The sequence below is a fragment of the Gymnodraco acuticeps genome, unplaced genomic scaffold (assembly GCF_902827175.1).
Source record: "Gymnodraco acuticeps unplaced genomic scaffold, fGymAcu1.1, whole genome shotgun sequence".
NCBI classification, from domain to species: Eukaryota; Metazoa; Chordata; class Actinopteri; order Perciformes; family Bathydraconidae; genus Gymnodraco; species Gymnodraco acuticeps.
The window spans coordinates 6,436,839-6,455,887 of NW_022989768.1; the positions used below are offsets into that span (position 1 = coordinate 6,436,839).

At 44.0% G+C, this 19,049-nt stretch overlaps 1 protein-coding gene across 1 annotated transcript in view; it reads left to right on the forward strand.

The window, feature by feature from the left end:
* Positions 1-19,049, forward strand: part of rras2 (RAS related 2) — a 34,087-nt gene that overhangs the window by 12,115 nt on the left and 2,923 nt on the right. The window contains exons 2-4 of the mRNA XM_034217835.1: positions 15,120-15,207; positions 15,373-15,475; positions 17,168-17,276. Of these exons, the coding sequence (XP_034073726.1) occupies positions 15,120-15,207; positions 15,373-15,475; positions 17,168-17,276 (300 nt within the window). The remainder of the gene's footprint in view (positions 1-15,119; positions 15,208-15,372; positions 15,476-17,167; positions 17,277-19,049) is intronic.

Here is a 19,049-nt window from a genome sequence, read left to right on the forward strand (position 1 = left end):
GGTTTAAAATGTTAACGTCCATGCAGGATTATAAATAGTTTTTTTGTTTATGCAGCTTATTGTTAACCTAATCTATAGATGTGTGTGTGTGTGTGTGTGTGCCCGCACGCCTCTTGATTTGTCCCTTCCCTGATTAGCGAGACTGTGTATGAAGTCCATTGAAAAGATAGCTACATTTTCCTAACAACTTAGACCTTTTCTTTGTAGTTTTTGTCATCATTTTGGTTACTTATATTGAAAATGTAATCATCCATTACCTTTTAAAGTGGCAGGGTCTGCATTTCCAGTGATGTCATCTTACTGGGTGGATGTTGGAATCACGCCAAAGGTTTGTCTGGTGAGGCAGAGTCTCACTGGTCAGCCCGTATTTAAGGACAAGGCCATGATTTAAGGGACAAGCTATTGATCTGTTGCGCATTAGGAGGAAGAGATCTTGTAGGAGTGATGTGCATGAGTTCATTTAATTCGGCTTGAAGCCAAGATTTCTGTGCTACACCCAAACTGCTCTCTCACTGTAGACATTCTATATGAGTCTTATTACTTTGGCCGTTAAACAAGCACTATAATCATTTAGGTTTATAGCGGAGTTTTTAAAAACTGTCAATCAAAACCTATTGTTCTTTTCAATTCTTTGCAGCGATTTGTACTGTCTTTAAGTTTTCCCGGCTTTAACAGAATGCTCCCCGGTGGCCCTTTAAGGCAGTAGACACATTGTGAGTTCTCTTTCTCTCTGTGTATTAGGTATTGAATCAGTGACCTTTCTGGTTTGTATGAGCTCATGGGAAAAGTGGGTGTTTCCACAGGAAGTTAATGCCTTTTCCTCCCCCTCTTTTTCTCTTTCTCTCCCGCTCCATGTTGCATACAGTCTCCCTCCCCCTCAAACCTTTCATTCTGTCTTATTTTTTTCAACTATTTCTCACTTCAAGCAGTCTTAAGTGCTTGAAGTGAGAAACAAACAATACTCCTTACCCAGATTCCTGTGCAACCCTGTGAAGCATGGGAAGAGAGGTGGTGATGGAGGAGGACATAGAATGTAAAAATGCAAAGGAAATGGTCCTCAATTCCATCTGTTCAACATTAAACCCTCACGGTGGCTATTTGATTACTGACAGCTGCCCAGAGTCCAACCCAAGAGGTTCAGCAAAGGTTAAACCTGCGCTTGTTTGGGGACAGGAAGTAATATGTCGATGCCCCAGTCAAATTTCTCTTTTCGTAGATCAATGCCCAATGCTATCCTGCTTTTGTGTGTGGTACTTCCAAAAGGTTTAACCTAGACGCAGCATAAAGTTGATTTCAGTGGACTGAGATTTATCCTGAAAGGTTACAAAAAAAGTATCTATAGTAAAATAAATCCAGTCAATGATATGAATATCAGTTTACCTTCAGAGGAAATCCTTGAAAAGAAGGATTGGCATGAATATTTATACCATTCTACATTTGTTATGTTTTCATAAGCATGAGTTGTCATGTCATAATGTATTATCAGAAATGGATCATCACAATCTGTCACATTCTTCGAGCTGAGGCGGCGACCTGGCAGGCTCCAGACTGTCTGGCCTGTCGTTGTATCCTTAATTGAAATGTCTGCACTTGGCTGTGGCCCACTGAACGTGTTTCACCTGTCTGCTGGGGGGCAATTTCCCCCCTCTATACCCTGGCCACGTCTGGTGGCCACCCCTATCTCTCCAGCTCCTTGGTGCTGATGTCTCAGTTTGTGTAGCAGTTTGTATCGCTCTGTCAGCAAAGATAAGCGTGAGGGCCAGTTTGAGAAGCTTGGGTTGAGAACCAAATCTTCTCCTGACAATTGTAGTATTACATATTTCCTGATAGTAAATGATCATCTCAGACAAGCGCATCTAAATCATACAACTGTACTGCAATGGCTAAATGTAAAATCTAGTGTTACTGATTGTGAATTCTCAATAAACGTAGGCAAACGAAAGCACTAGTCTTGAGAATGTTGTTGCCCACCTTCAGTTCTATTTTGCATTTTCCAAATGCACAACACCACGCTCAGTTCATTTTCACACTGACAAACCTCCATCCAGAGCTGTTATTAGTTTACTCTACAATGTAAACAAAACAAGCACATTTGAGTGACTCTTCTGGGAACCCAAGTTGAGTGGTTGTTAAATGCCAGCACTCTGTTAAAATAAGTAACTTGGTGTTACTTTCACTATTCTTAATGACAACATCTTTTGTTTTATCTATGAGATTTACAAACAACAAAATGTTGTGTGCTGTGGTGTGTCGAATAAGGGGGTTGGGGAATATAATAAAACTGCAAATGCTGCCAGAATTATTTTCAAGAATAGCACAATTAAATGGCATTCAATATACATTTTCTTTAATTAGTGAATAACTACGGCTGATGATTTTACAGTCAAGCTCTGTGAATTCTCATTGGGCATCAGGCAGTGTGTGGAGGGTAATTATCTCCAAACAGTGTCAATGACTATTTGCTTTAGCTCAGCATTCGCTCTAATTAAGACTTGTAGTATGCAGGCACATGGTTTCTCCCTCATCTCTGTAGGTGCAGTATGTTTTTGTTAATTCATCGCCCAAGGTTTCTTTTTTTTGTACTGTAAATCTCAGGTTTTTCTTTTTTGGTGCTGAATCTGTGGTTTTGTGCTATGTGTAGTTAATGATGCTGTAGTGGTTAACAGTCAGAGGCGGCTATAACCAAACAAGTAGGATAACAGACAGAGATGGAAAAGGATCTATATTTAGTGTTAGTAAAGCTGTTTGTGTGGAGAGGAAGTGGGTGCATAGTGCAAGCACGATGTTGATTACACGCCTACACATATCACCCGTTCTTGCTTTCCTTGAGGCTGGCAACCAGCAGTCAGACAGTATTTATTGCTTTATGTCTCGACTAAAGAAGCTAAAAAGAAGCCAGAGTAGGTGCTTGAAATCTAAATGGGAATTTAAATAGAAATACACTACAAGCTGGACCAAATATGGCATTTTATACTTTATGTTTACTAGTGAGGCGGTTTAGCAGACAAATAAACAATGAGTTGATGCTATCTTTGTGGTTTGTTAAGTTTTATTTAAAAATAGTGCTTTTAAATGCATCACTGATGGCACATTTTTAAAAGATGGCTTGAAGGAGATCCATAGGAGGTTTATTGACAGTGAATATGTTAACCATGTAATCACTAATGCCATCCCCACAGCAAAAATGCTAAACATTTCCAGATTCCAGCTTATCTAATTTGTTTGATAATATATCAATTTTCAATTGGATTTGTTTGGTGAGTGGACTGTAGTTCGGACTAAATGGTCAGTTTAATGACATTAACTTGGACTTTTTTTAAATAGAAGATAATTAACTAATTAATATAAAATATTAATCAAGACAGTTATCAAACAGATCATCTTTACTAGTAGCCCTAGTGTGTTTTTCTGTCATTTTGTTGTAATTTAAGTCTGTCTATGTTTCGCAAAGCATCCACATAAAGAACAGACTGCAACAAAAAGGCTCGAGACTCATCCCCCGACATCGCGCTGGAAACAGGCCTCTATGTTTTCCTGGTGTGAGCGTGCATGTGCTGTGTGTGGGTGGAGGGCTGGGATGTATGGAATGCTCGGGGGGGGTACTGAGTGACAGGTTTGGACTTTGGTAGGAGGGCAGGGTGGGGAACATGTTGTCTGTGACATCACCATCACCCGAAGGTTCGGCCGGGCCAGCTGCCTGCTGTAGAGGTGGAGTTTCCTTCCTGGTGAGGGGACCGGGGCCACCAACATCTAAACTGTTCTGCAGCTTGGTTCTGCAGGCTTTGGTGTGTGTGTGTGTGTGTGTGTGTGTGTGTGTGTGTGTGTGTATTTGGGAATTTGGGATTTGTCCTTATTTATCTAAGCACAATTGTCATCAGTACTAAAATATTTTAAAACAAGATGTTTTTAGTCAATTGACTAAAGTTATCTTATCCTGTTTCACACATTTTTCCTAGCTAAAATATTAAACCTTTGCCGCTTTACCTTCACAAACGTTTTTTCCCTTGTTTATTTAATTCATCCTTTGGTTTCAAACTTTGTGTCGAACAAAACAGTACAGTTGAAGAATGGTTATTTTTTCATGTTTTTGGATTTTCTTTATAGACCAAACAATTAAGATTGTAAAAACACCCAAGAAAAAAAAGGATAAATTGATAATGAAAGAATCATGTTGCAGAATGAAACCCATATGTGTGGAGCTTATTTACATTTTTTTTAAAGTAACATCGGCACTAAATGTTGTCTTAACAGAAGCAACTGTACAAGAACTTTAAAAGAATGTGTTAAAAAATAAAGAAAATACCGCACAAAACACTAACCTACGGGACAGTTTCGGCTTCTTGGGCAGTGGTCAAAAAGCACTGAGGTTTAAGCCATTGCCCTAATTGTTAGTGGTGGACGTAGTATTGACTTGTGGGTGCTTTTGTTCCCCAAAAACCTTTGGGCAGCTCTACTCGTCTCATACAGACTGATTCATTCTGTTTGAGGAGCCTGTTAAATCGGATGAAGTCATCGGCTTATATCAGATTTATAGGTCATATTACTGGACATGACTCAGGCTGGTTATGTCACATAGTTATTGGTAGGCCTCCTGAGTCATGTTGCACTCCCTCTCCGAGCCCCCTGCCCGGCTCCTGTTAGTGCTGGCTCCACTGCTGCTGGCACTGCAAAACAGCCTCATCTATCACAGGGAACGGCTCTGAGGGTATCAGCTCAGCCAGAACAGTGCGCGAGGCAGCTACACTACCCAAGCACGTGGAGGGAGGGGAGACGTAGCGAGAGGAGTGCAGAGCTCACTGCGGCTGCCCGAGGTTGACAGAATAGGAATAAGAGGTTGACGGGAAGCCGTGGTCACGTGCCGAAGCAACGGCAGGGAGAGTGGTGAAAATATAGGCATATTTTCTTCCTTGTCTTTCTGTCTTTCTGTCTGGTCGTCTGAAGGCAGTGCAGTGAAGCATGTTCTAGGAGGACACAGTAATACTGATGAATTATTGAACAGTGGTGAGTTGGTGTGACAGGCCAGTATACTTGCATGCTGCAGAGCGACAGCAGAGTGAAAGGGAGAGATTATCTGCATCCTTTGCAACAAAAGACAACTGCAGGTGAGAAGAAAGACACAATATGATTGAATTACAAATGTTCACGTCAAACTAGAGCTTGAGCTCATAAAGGATATTGATTTCTTCTTAGAGTTACATTTTTTTAGAGTTTGAAAGAATATAATGACAATTTATCGTCTGATTTTATGTTTTTGCTAAATGTCTCAAATAAAAGAAAGGAAAACATATTAACATATGAATTAAATGGCAACACAGTTTATAAATGACCTACTAAGGCATATTTGGCTGGCCTTGAGATTTTTGGTTTCACATCTCTTTCTCTCTCTCTCTCTCTCACCATTTATGTAAGGGATAATTCGCGTCGGGCTCTCTGATCAGCCTGTCGAGTGTTCTTTTCCCCATAATGACGGCCTCGCTGCACATTATCCCGCTTATTACTAGGGATGCTCCGATCGCCAATTTCGGGGCCGATCGCCGAAATCAGTATCGGCCGATACCAATCGCCGATCCGATCAAGTGGGCGGGGCCTAAATGGAAGATTTAAACATCACTTTAAATCTTCCATTTAAAGTGATGTTTAAAACTCAGTCAATGGGGCTCATTCACTGGAGCTTCCACAAACAAGAATCAACTTAATTATTACATTCAAATGATGTACATTATTCAAGTTTACATTAACTTTGGATAATAACACGGGAGAAATGAGCGGAAGCGCTCTCTTTTCCTCTCTCCCTCTCTCTCTCCCCCTCTCTTGACAGCCTGTCAGTATCTCATGCAGCTCACTGATCCAGTAATGAGTGACCCGACAGTGAAGAATAAATATATTTATAATAACTAGTTTAGCTTGTTCCAGAGGTAGATCAAATAGCTAAGTAGGTCTAACTCTTGTGTGTTCCGCTCACCGGTCTGTCACAGCGGGCGGAGCTGCAGGATTTCTGCTTCACTCACGTTGCATTCCGCTATTTTACTGTCTTTTTCGGACACCTTAAAATAATGCCAGACCGGTGAAGCCATTTTGGCGAGCTTGTTTTGCCGCACACAGAGAAAAGTGTCATGTATTTTACGTCATGCGATCGGCTCTCGCGATCGGCATGTTTAGAGAGCACCGATCGATCGGTAGAGAGTGAGTATCGGCCGATCTCGATCGCTGACCGATCGATCGGAGCATCCCTACTTATTACACAGCCATATACTAAACAAACTAACGACTCGTCTCCCAATATTAATTGAAATGATTTTATTGACCTTAAAAATGGTCGTATTTCTTCCGCTAAGAGAAAAGAAACCCCGTTCCACGGTGCACCAACGGCTGGAACTGCGACAACAACAACTTTATGGCAGCACTCAGCACTGTCCAACTCTGTTCACAGTTTCTGATCCACTAATAAGTCCCTAAACACTGCACTACAGAGCCCATGCCGTGTTCCTGTTAGTGTTTACTTCCTCTCTGCCTTCTTCTGGTAATTTATCTGACGTCCAGTCTTTTAACCTCTTTTACTTTCTCTTTCTTGATCCTCCTTAGCAACGGCAGGAACTGCTTTGATAGCGTTTTTGAGGGGCTTTTTGATTACAGATTTGAAAACATTGTTGCTTTAAAAGTAGCACAATTAATGATGTCAAACCTTGGAAAGTATCTAGATATCCCTGCCCTAATGCCAAAGTAACTGGCAACTGAATATGTTTTGCTGTTTGATGTCTATGTCTGGACCGTTGCGTAAAAAGGAGGGTTTCTGCCCCGTTACTTCTGCGCTGTTTTTATGGTCCCAGTTTGAAAAGCAAACTCCATGCAGTTTTCTTTGCGGCCAAACTGTATACAGTTAAATCGAACGGACTTCTTTGTGCAGATGTGAGCGTCCTTAACAACGGTCAATAAGTCCTTGACAGCGGTCTGTACTACTGGCAGAGGTGGGAGTAAGTCCTACATGTGCAAGTCATGAGCAAGTCTCAAGTCTTAACCTACAGGTATCAAGCAAGTCCCAAGTCACTGTGGTGAGAGTCAAGCAAGTCAAGTCATACGAAATTCTGATGAATAAGCCCAGTTTCCGCATTTAAATCAGTCTTTTAGACAGTGGTTATGAAAATGAATTCAACCCACACTATGATCTTCATTACATACAGTTAATCATTTGAAATCTAATTTAGACCGATGACAATCATATTAGATTAATATTAACCCTAGAACTGCAGACAATATAGCTAGGACTCAAAAAGTCTGTTCAAAAAGGCAGAATTCCAGGTAAGAAAATCACATATGGCATTTTCCATTACACATATTTAATTTACATTTCTGTTAACACTAGAACCGCCAACAGCGTCAGCACCTACATAGATATCATTTTCAAATCATTTAATTTGTTCCTCTTCATAATTTCCTTATAAACTAAGTAGGACGATTTAAAACTCACTTAATTGGGTTAATTTAGAAATTGCTTCAGTTTATCATCATAACAGATCAAAAAGTTCAGATTAATTTTACAATAAATCAAGGAATGATGCACTTCTACAAACAAAAACAACATAATTAAAACATTTAAACAAACTACTAAAAGTAGATGAACTACATTATTCAACAGTTTACAGTAACTTCTGATAATAACAGAAATAAGCGAGGCATCTCTTTTCCTCTCTCTCTCCCTCTCCGGACAGCCCGTCAGTATCAGGGTTAGTCAAAAATGAATCCCTTGGCGGTTCTAGTGTTAAATTACCGTATTGTCTTCTCTTCTCTTTGCTTATTCGATTTGAAACCAAGTCTAACGTAGTTTAAACTTAACGTTAGCTTACTAGCTAACACAACACATGCACGTACATTTCTCTGTGTTTGTTTTTGTAGTGACGAATGAAGTTGGATGTTGTGGTGGTCGTGTCACTGATCTTTATGCAGCAGACCCTGCATACCGCTGTTCTCTTCTTATTACCGTCATCGACAACATAATCCTTGAATCCAAACTTCACTATTTTTGGAGTAAAGCTAGCCGCTGCCATGTTAACTGACACTCCTGCCGTCTAGTGGGTTGCCAGGTTTGCGCTCATGGTGCTATAATCACCCAATCACGTTTTTCGAAAAAACTAAACGTAATATCTCACTACAAAAACAAACGCAAATATTTTTATTTTAAACAGTCAAGTCATTTCAAGTCATCTGTCTCAAGTTTAAGTCAAGTCTCAAGTCATGAATACCAAGTCCAAGTCAAGTATTTTATCAATGTTAGTCAAGCAAGTCTCAAGTCAAAAAATATGCGAGTCATGTGACTCGAGTCCCCACCTCTCACTACTGGATTAACAACGTGTCACGTGTTCTGAATTGACCAATCACAATCGAGTATCCGTGGTATATGCTCATTATATCACAGCTAAGGGGCGTGGTTCGGCCCGACGCGATGCATGCAGTTTGCTTTTCAGCCCAACTGCAACGCAACAGGTTCTCATTCATAACACTCCGTTCGATGTCTCACTATGGGATGCGCCTCATCGCGGAGCAAACAGAAGCATCAATCTCATTACGCCAATCCTGATTGGCTGGAGATCTTGACGTCAGCGTCAGGGAAATCACCCCCTATAAGTAGCTTGCGCCACAACGCATGCGCCATTCAAACACCTCTTCTCGCTTCAGAGCACATCTCTATGGTAGCCGGACAAGCTTCACGGTCCACAGACTGAACCCAAATATCAATTTCGGTCAACGGGCGCTTGCCGGCTACTCCTTCTGCTTCGCAGGAAGACGGTAATTACTAACGCTAGTTATTGTTGAAATCGACCTCGCCGCTCTCTTTCCCCGGAAAGTAAGCTAGGTCTCGTGCGGACATTGTGTCCGCTTCACCGTAAAGAGTCTCCGCCGACGGCTAGCACGCCAAGCTAGCCTGTCGGAGCAGGAACCCCCCATGTCCTCTGACCTGCCGGCCGGCTGTCAAGAAGCGGGGACATCTGCCACGGAGAGTGAACCCCTCTCCATGTCGGTCTGGGGCTCAGTATCTGAGATGGCCGCAGAACCGGATTCCCGCGCCCTGGCAGGCCGGGACCCGGTGGCGGCAAGACACGCGGGAACGGGACCCCACGCTTTACCGAGCTGGGGCTCTCAGTTAGACCTCACCATGGTCTCACCCGCGGAGGATGTCCTCGAGCTTCACTACGACGAGGACGAAGAGGACACCTCGGTGTTCCTCCTGTCCGAGTCGGATGAACATGAAGAGGACATCTTCATGTCATCGGCGAGGGCTGCAAAGCCTGGAGCGAGGGCTGCTCTCCCAGACGATAGCACACCAGCTTCGCCCTGTCTGAGTATGGACCTGCAGGCCGTGTGCAAACGCGCTGCGGCCAGACTCGACATCCCGTGGCCTGAAATGGCCAAGGAGACTTCCAGGTCCCGCTACGAAGGGAAACATTTCCCCCAAGCAACGCGGACAAAGAGGCAACTCCTTCCGGTCTTCCCGGAGATGTTGGATGAGGTGTCGGTCTCGTGGAGAGACCGGCCCTTCAGCAACAAGGTCCCAATCCAGAGTGCCTCCTCCCTAGACTGTGACGGAATGGAGAAGCTCAGCCTGCTCCGCATGCCGCCCATGGAACCGCTGGTAGCAGCCCACCTCCTACCGAGGATGGGCCCGTCACCAAGCAGGAACCCCACGCTGCCGGCAAAGTCGGACCGATTTCAGTCGACAATGACTGAACGGTCCTACAAAGCCGCAGCGTTGTCCGCCAGGGCCCTGAATGTGGCCTCGCTGCTAACCGCTTACCAAGCGGAGCTCTGCGAGGACCTGTCGGGTAACCCGGGGGCAGCCACTCTGGACGAGATGGCAGCGGTCACAGACATCTGTCTCCGTGTCCAACGCTGCGCCGTCCAGGCCACAGGTAAGGCAATGGGGATCATGGTGGTGCAGGAAAGAGCGAGATGGCTCAACCTCACCAACCTCCCAGACCGGGAAAAGGAGGATGTGCTGGATATGCCCATCGTTCCCCAGGGAATTTTCGGCTCCGCTCTTGCTTCCATGCAAAAGAGGTGTGAGTCGAAAAAGAGGGAGGACGAGGCACTCCACCTCTGCCTCCCTCGAAGGGTCCAGCCGCTGCCTTCGCAGCAGCAGTAGTCCTTCGCCCAAGCTGCCTTGAACCCTGCTCGGTTTAAAACACCGAAAACGCAGTGGTCGCAGCCCGCCCCGAGTCCCCAGCCCAGGCTGGAGACGAGGGCGAGCTGGCCCAGAAAATCTCCGGTTCCGGCTGCAGCTCAGGCGCAGCCAACCCAGAATTTCGGCCAGCAGGCGAGGAAGAAGAAGCGAGCGGCGTGACAGCCCCTCCTTCTCCCCTCCATGACAGAGCTGGAAGTCCACGGTTCCCCAGCTCTAAATGTGTTCCCGCCGCCTCGAGAGATGCCTCAACACCATCCTCAAGTCCGCGAAAACACATGTCACAAATCTGTTTGTTCCTCTGTCATTAAACATTTGCCGCTGACGCATCCAGGCTTCAGGCCGAGGGCGCAGCTCAAAAAAATGATAAGAAAAACAATAAAACCAATAAACAGCCCGTCAACTGTTCCCCTTCTGAGAGCAGCTTCGGCATCTCTCAAAAGGCGGATTACAGGCGGGTCTGTGAAGGCACCACCGTCACGCGCATGCGCAGTGCCGGCTGGGGTTTTAAAAGCACCACCGCCACGCGCATGCGCAGTGCCGGCTGGGGTTGTGAAGGCACCACCGTCATGCGCATGCGCAGTGTCGGTGGGGATTGTCGAAAGGGGGCACCACTGTGTTCAGACACTAGAGGGCCCCATAACACAACAAATAGAGACTCAGAGGGGAAGAGATGTGACATCTCCACTGGCTCTAAGGAGCATGCAGTGGAAGATGCTCACATCATCTGCTTGGGTTTTCAAGACAGTAACACGGGGCTACAGACTCCAATTCGCTGTCACCCCCCCTCGCTTCTCGGGCATTCTGCATTCGCAGGCCCGAGGAGAGTCAGCCCATATTCTGGAGAAAGAGATTCTCTCTCTCCTAGAAAAGAGGGCTATATCTATTGTACCCGCCGAGCAGAGTCAGGGCGGCTTCTATTCCAAGTACTTCCTCGTTCCCAAATGGGGAGGGAACGGAATTCGGCCAATACTTGATTTGAGGGCTCTGAACAAATATCTAAGAAGATATAAGTTCAGAATGCTCACTCACACATCTCTGCTGCGGCTCGTCGACCTGAAAGATGCGTATTTTCACATCCCAGTATATTATCCACACAGGAAATATCTGAGATTCGCATTTCAGGGGATCTGTTATGAATACAGAGTACTCCCCTTCGGTCTGTCTCTCAGTCCAAGGGTGTTTGTACGATGTACGGAAGCCGCGATAGCCCCGTTAAGACAACAGGGTATTCGCCTGGCGACCTACCTGGACGACTGGCTGCTTCTCGCACAGTCGGAGCAGGAGACTGTTACGCAGACAAATGTCCTCGTAAAGCACCTGCTCAACCTGGGTTTCATAATAAACACAGAGAAGAGCATGTTGTGCCCCGCGCAGACTATACTCTTCCTGGGTTTACACCTGAACTCGGTGCCCTTTTCAGCTCGCTTGTCAGCGGATAGAGTGAAAGCTTTCAGAGCTTGTCTCGCTCTTTTCCAGCTGCGCAAACATGTTCTCTTCAGATCATGCCTGCGATTGCTGGGGCTCATGGCGTCAGCCATCCTGGTCGTACGACTGGGACGCTTACACATGAGGGAGTTTCAGCGCTGGGTGGCCGCCCTAAAACTAAACCCTGCGCGCCATGGCGCGCGGAGAGTGATGGTTACTGTGTAAATGCGTAATGGCACTGCGCCACTGGCTGCACCCGACTTTTCTAGTACGAGGTGTGCCTATGGGTGCTGTCCTTTCACGGAAAGTGGTCACCACGGACGCATGTCTGACAGGTTGGGGAGGTATTTATGAAGGTCGCCCGGTGAGGGGTCTCTGGAGCAGAGACCTCCAGCGGGCGCACATAAATTACCTGGAGCTTTTAGCGGTGTTTCTCACCCTAAAACGCTTTCTGCCTTTCCTCAGGGGACATCACGTCCTCGTGAGGACAGACAATACGACCACAATATCGTATATTAACCGCCAAGGGGGTTTGCGTTCTCTCCAGTTACACACACTGGCGCGCAAACTGATCCTATGGAGCGGTAGGCGTCTCCTCTCTCTGAGAGCGACGCACGTACCGGGAGTGAGGAACCTCGGGGCAGATCTACTGTCCAGAGGTATACCACTTTATGCAGACTGGACTCTACATCCAAGGATTGTGAGCCAGCTGTGGGTGCGTTACGGCAGAGCCGCGGTGGATCTGTTCGCATCGAAAGACAACGCTCAGTGTCAGCTGTTCTTTTCGATGCGCGATCTAAATGCACCGTTAGGCGTGGATGCACTCGCGCACAATTGGCCCCCGGGCCTTCTGTACGCGTTCCCACCCCTGGCTCTGATACCCCCAACTCTGGCCAGAGTGAGAGAGCAACGCCACACACTTATCCTGATAGCTCCGCACTGGCCAGCTATGTACTGGCTAGCGGAGATATATCAGCTGCTGTGCGGGCAGCCATGGCAGCTCCCACTACGCAGGGACATATTGTCCCAAGCGGGGGGGGCGATCTTTCACCCACACCCAGAGCGCTTGGCTCTATGGGCCTGGCCCGTGAGTGGTACAATCTAAATACAGTGTGACATGACGCTGACCCTGGCAGCTGCCAAGCGAGCCAGTGGCACTCATGCACTATCTGTACAGTTTTCATGCACTCAGTTTGCCCCAGGGCAAACAGAGTGTGGTTGAAGCCTGACCCTGCCTTTATCTTAAGGCGGTCGGTTCGGGTACCACATTTGACATTAAGGCATCCTCCCCCGCCACTGTATTCCTCCGGGGAACAGCGGCCGGATTTGCCGTGTCCAGCCCGTGCTTCACGCACGTACAGGGACAGATCAAGGGTGCTTTGTCATAATGACCAACCCCTTGTGTCCTGGGCTAACCCTTATAAGGGCAAGCCTGTTACTAAGCAACGGCTCTCCCACTGGTCTGTGGAAGCAATTGCTTTGGGGCTCATACGAGTCAGAGTTCGCAGGCACCCTCGGGTCCGCGAGCTCTTTCGACTCAGGGTCTGGCTGCATTCTGGACTCTGTCCAGGATGTCTCCCATCAAAGACATTGGTGCAGCGGCGAGCTGGTCCTCGCCGCTCACTTTTGTCTGCCTCCTAACAGGCTGGACGTTCTGCTCCCAGTGTGACTCAAGCAGTGCTGGGCACCTGGTTGAGTCAGAGCTCTACCTGTTAAGTTCTGGTTGGTTTGGTGATTTTTGAGATAAGCTCGTCTGGCAATACGGGAGCTACAATTTCCCATAGTGAGACATCGAACGGAGTGTTATGAATGAGAACTATAGGTTACTTACATAACCCCAGTTCTCAGAGTAACATGAAGTGAGATGTCTCACCAGACGGCCCTCCTTGCTATGGTGAAGCGAGAAGAGGTGCTTATTTTGAATGGCGAATGCGTTGTGGCGCAAGCTACTTATAGGGGGTGATTTCCCTGACGCTGACGTCAAGATCTCCAGCCAATCAGGATTGGCGTAATGAGATTGATGCTTCTGTTTGCTCCGCGATGAGGCGCATCCCATAGTGAGACATCTCACTTTATGTTACTCTGAGAACTGGGGTTACGTAAGTAACCTATAGTTTTCTCAGACGCGGAGGGATACTGACTCGTTGTGAAAAGTAACTACAATTCTACCGGTGATGTACGCTCATTATATCACGGCGAAGAACCAATCAGATTGCTTGATTTGACTTGTCCGTTTTATAAGCTCTGTTAAATATACGCAAAAATGCCACGTAGAAATCTCCTTAAAAAAAAGAAGGTCTATCCTGATGTCTAGGATACAATTGGTTAATAATAACATTGGTTATGCAGATGTATCAGATGGGCTCTATTCATAATTAAGGAGTCATTTTTTCCTGAGAGAGATGACTGTATGACTGTAGTACACTCAAACCAATCTCTCTCTTTTGTGTCCCCGGCTGCCCAATACGAGCAAATAGGCAGTATACAACCAGTGTGAAATGACACCGCTCCATACACAAACATAATGTAAAAACATAATTTGGCTTGTTTTTAGAACAACAGGGAATCTTGTCTGTATTTTCTGTTCTCGAGCCCGCTCCGTGTTTTAGGGTGTTGGTTTGACATTCCTTGAGTACTCCCCTCAGCTGTCACCACTTAACAAGTACCAGAGGAGAGGAAGAACTACAAAACATGGGAAAAATGTAAAAAATGCATGACTCCGACTCCTGCAGACTCCCTGCCCCCTGGCCCCACCCTTCCAGTCGAGGTTACTAGGAGACCAGATAGTAACCCCAGAATAAAATAAATAAAGTCGTAAGGAGTGAGCGATGCCACTGTTGCAACTGAAGGAACGTCTTGTAAATGTGTTATTAGCTAGAATAACAGCCCAATGTCTCTACATAAGCAGTGGTTGTTCTATGAGGGACTCTTTACATGTATTTTCTTCTGTCCAAGTGTCTGCAGACAGTGTGTTTACCTCCTGTCTGCAGGGTGGTTGTAAAGGTAGAGGTCATTATGGCTGCCTCTGCTGTTGTAACCAAAAACAAAAGGACAGTGGCTGTTTGTTCACATATCCATTCATTGTTAAGCCAGCTGATTCTACTCACTGTGTGTCCTAAACCCTTGGTACATACTCATTCTAAGCAGGATTTCAGTAATGTGTTAGCCATAGAAATAGAACGGGAGTTGTTGACGCTAGGGAAAAAATAAAGCGTACTCTTAAAAGTAAGCAGTGGACACCATTCTCCTACCATGCAATGCACAAACAGCTGTACAAAATTAATTGTAGGTAGTAGTTATACAATTTCTTGATTTGCAGTGTTGCTCTAAAGTCGCAGCTTGTGAAAGGCACATTATTGCTTAATTTCCTGTTAGAATTGTACTCACTGTACATTTATATCTATATCATCGTCATATACAGTGAACTGGGACAAAGCGTGTGTCTCTACCTGACAAACTGTATAGACCCCACATATATTCACAGTTTCTTGTCTTCTGTTCTCTTCTTTCTCACCTGCAGTCGTACTTTGTCACTGACTATGACCCCACGATTGAAGACTCCTATACCAAGCAGTGTGTGATTGACGAAAGAGCGGCCAGGCTTGACAGTAAGTTACTGAACAAACATGTACACAGTTAATACACATACAGAAACTACACACGTTTGGTATTTGTATTTTTCGATTGCATTATTTTCTTATTACGGAATTCATTGCGAAAGTCTCTGTTAATGCACGTTATGAGTGATTTGCATCTGTGTGTGCTCTCTCTAGTCCTGGACACGGCTGGACAGGAAGAGTTTGGAGCCATGAGAGAACAATACATGAGGACAGGGGAGGGCTTCCTGCTCGTCTTCTCAGTCACTGACAGAGGAAGGTGAGTGACAGTTCTTGTCATGTGCTAACTCACAGCTACAAAGCCCACTACTCAGTCTTTTTCTCTCTCTTTCTGTTTGCACATCTCTGTTTACTGTTTCACAATTAAACCCTCTTTTTCTCTCCTTCTCGTTCTCTCACTCTACTAAAACCATAAATCTAGCACCGATACTCTCACTTGTTGCCGCTTGTACTTCCGGACCCCCGTGCCGTTGTTCTTGTTGTCATTTTCGTTTGTTCGTAACATTCCTCCCTCATCCTGTTCTCTTGAATTTACTTATTTATGTACCTTAGCTTCTTGTTTAAAGCCCAAATGCTATTTAAACATTAGTATGTGGGCTAGAATAGACACATATTTAGGTAAACATGTTGTTAAAAAAGGTTAAAACTTTATTTTAAAGTCCAGTGAAGACCTGAAATATCCTTACAACACCAAAGATGTCAAGCTGAATTTAGGGGAAATATTTATATAAAAGATGCACAAGATAATCTAGAATATCTAATAGAGCAATCGTAGTGTATTAAATCTTGGTTTTAAAGATTTGACTTGGTGTAAACGTTCAATAGCTTACATAAAGAAGTGGAACAGGCTAATACAGAATATACAGGATATGATTCTGTCAAACAGTGTGGCATCAAATATTTTAAAGGTAAAATCTCAAGATTTTATAGATGGTTATCCTTATGTCTTCATTCCTTATTGACACCTGTGCTAACTATTGTATGGCAGTTGTGATTTAAATGCTACAGCTAACAATCCTCAAAATGCTACTTTGTCGGACATACAACCGATAAGCACCCAGAGTGTTAACTGCACAACCAAGCTAACTAAGGATGTTTTAAAGAAGTTAAGGTAGCAAAGAGCAAAAAGTGAGGCTGTCATCACACCAAAATGTAGATAAAAATGGTGCTGCTTAACCTGCATTCAATAATTGCCCCTCCCAATACAAGTAGCTAAATAAAGTTACTGAATGAAAACATTATTTTACCTTAACAGTATCAAAAAATATGGTTTGATTTCATGAAGATCTTAAAAACTAGATAATAAAAGAATAAAAAAATGTGTGATTTTGAAAAATTGTTTCAAATATCATATATTCAGAATAATATTTCTACTGTAGTCTGTCACATCCCCTCGTCTCTGTGTCTGTATACCTGCCCCGCAGTGCCATGAGCTGCTTCCCCCTCTCTCCCACAGCCCCCTCCCAATGTTTATGTAGTAAACAGTCTTTCCTTCCTCCATTTATATTAGTCAAGTCTTTCCAGATTTACTATATGCTCAGCAGCCCGTGGCTGGAATGCCGTCCTGGGTTTGCGGTTGCATTCGGCCTCTTTTTATTTCAACCAGATTGACATTTGTATTTACTGTTTGGTTGAAAGAGTGAACATGGCCTTTATACTATAGCAGGACTATGGTCAGGTCAGTGCACAGGGACGAACCTCAGACAAACAACATGTATGCTTCTGTAATAGTGCGGCTGACTATTTATTCTCTTTGCTGACACATTCCTTCAGTCTGATCCATATTGGTGGTGACCCCAACTTCTGGGTGTGTTTGTGTGCTTGGGTGGGTCATTTGGCTGCATTGCAATGTTGGCCGCATGTGCATTAAATGAATGTATGCATCCACATGTAAAACTTTATATAACCTGGAATAGCAACACTACATAACACCCTGTTTTATGTTTTATAGCTTTGAAGAAATCTACAAATTCCAAAGACAAATTCTCCGAGTGAAAGACAGAGATGAATTCCCTATGATCCTCGTAGGAAACAAAGCAGACCTGGAACAACAGAGACAAGTAAGTCCAACAGATTGCAGAGATCTGAATCCACTGACTAACAAACATACATCGTGTTTGATCATCTGAAGAGATGGAATCAACCAGACTGGAAGACCAACATTTGCATATTTGAAAGTGGCAGCAAAGCGTTGCAGCTGCAGCTAGCTGCCAAGATACAACAGGATGTGAGTAAAAGGATAAAAGAGATGCTGTAGAAGTGGTGGTGTCAGGAGGGGAGGCTGTGTGGAGAAAAAAGGGAGTGTGATGAAATGATGAATGTTCTGCCTGCAGTAGCATGCAGTGAATCCACAGCATCCCCTCATGGTGAGAAGGAGCATCACTGGCACACGTCTTTTTACCGTCAATGGGTTTACTGAAATCAGCATTTAGCATGTCAAGCCTCATGGGAAATTAGCCTGTTTTTTATTCATTCATATTACATGCATCACTATATGAGACATGTAGAGACTAACTATATTATATTTCATAACATTACTGATTAAGATGACAACTTGTGACCACATAACTCATGACCTAATACACCTGATGATGATCTGTCATTGAAGCATACAAGGAATGCATAATGACACTTAAGTGAAAGTAATTGTATTATGTGGCTCATGAGAATAGTTTAGCCTCATGAGAATTTATTTTATTATTTCATGCTATTTAACAAACAAATAAGTTCATATTCCCTTATTATATTCAATATATCCACCAAACATTGCAGAACAATCTGTACACTCAAACTTGATCTGTTGCTGTCAGGGAGTATATAAGCTTTGAATCTAATTACCTTTTTGCTTAATTCAGCTCTAGATAATAAGCTGTTTCAAAAAATGGACGTCGCAGATGAATACATACTCATTTAAATGTGTACACTTGAGAAATGACAAGTGAAGTACAATTAAGCAGGACATGCACACAAAAATGCTTCAGAAATGGTGTTAATGGACAATATTGTCTCCCAGTAACCTTTGTAATTAACAGGTTTTTGTTTTTGAAAACAAATGTTGGATGATTCATTGAATGCTCAGGAGAAAGCATGGTCAGGTCAGGAATTAAAGTGAAAGTAGTACAGGTGTTATAGATATTTCATGTTTAAATATAGTTAAGCTAAGAAAAGAAGCTACATTGAAAAATAAGAGAGTTCTTCCTTCAGTGTTGAGGGTCACTTTCACTTGGATGTGAATGTCCGAACATTGTGGTATGCAGTACAAAGTGAATTCTACATACTGTCATATTCACGTATGGTATGTAGCACTCACTTCGTACTACAGCAGTATTAGAGCAGACGCTTCAGCTTAGTGCCCTACACAATAAATTATTTGTTTGATTGTGGCCTTTAAATCTTTGTTCCTACTAGAACAACAAGCAATGTTAAATCCTAAGGTAATCTTATTTAGACGTCATCATAAATAGAGGACACAAACACAAGAGGTCCTAAGGTCATGCTTCGTAATGTTTTAACTATAGATCTGTAGTCTTTCAAATAAATTGAGCGTCAATCCTTTAATTGGCTGAGATTGAATTCCCATAGGATCCATAGTTTCAGGAGCTCTAATCTTTTGTGAAATCAATTGTTTTAATTGGATATGCATTATGCACACAACCATAACATTTTAGTCCGTATGCAGTTCAGGCACTGCTTGTATGTATACTACCATTGGGGTATGTTTTCAAATGGTGCATGCTATCTAACAAGCTCACATTTTCACATACAATAAAACGACATGTATTGCCAGAAATTAAATGACCTGTCAGATGATAATTATTGTCAAACATGGGTTT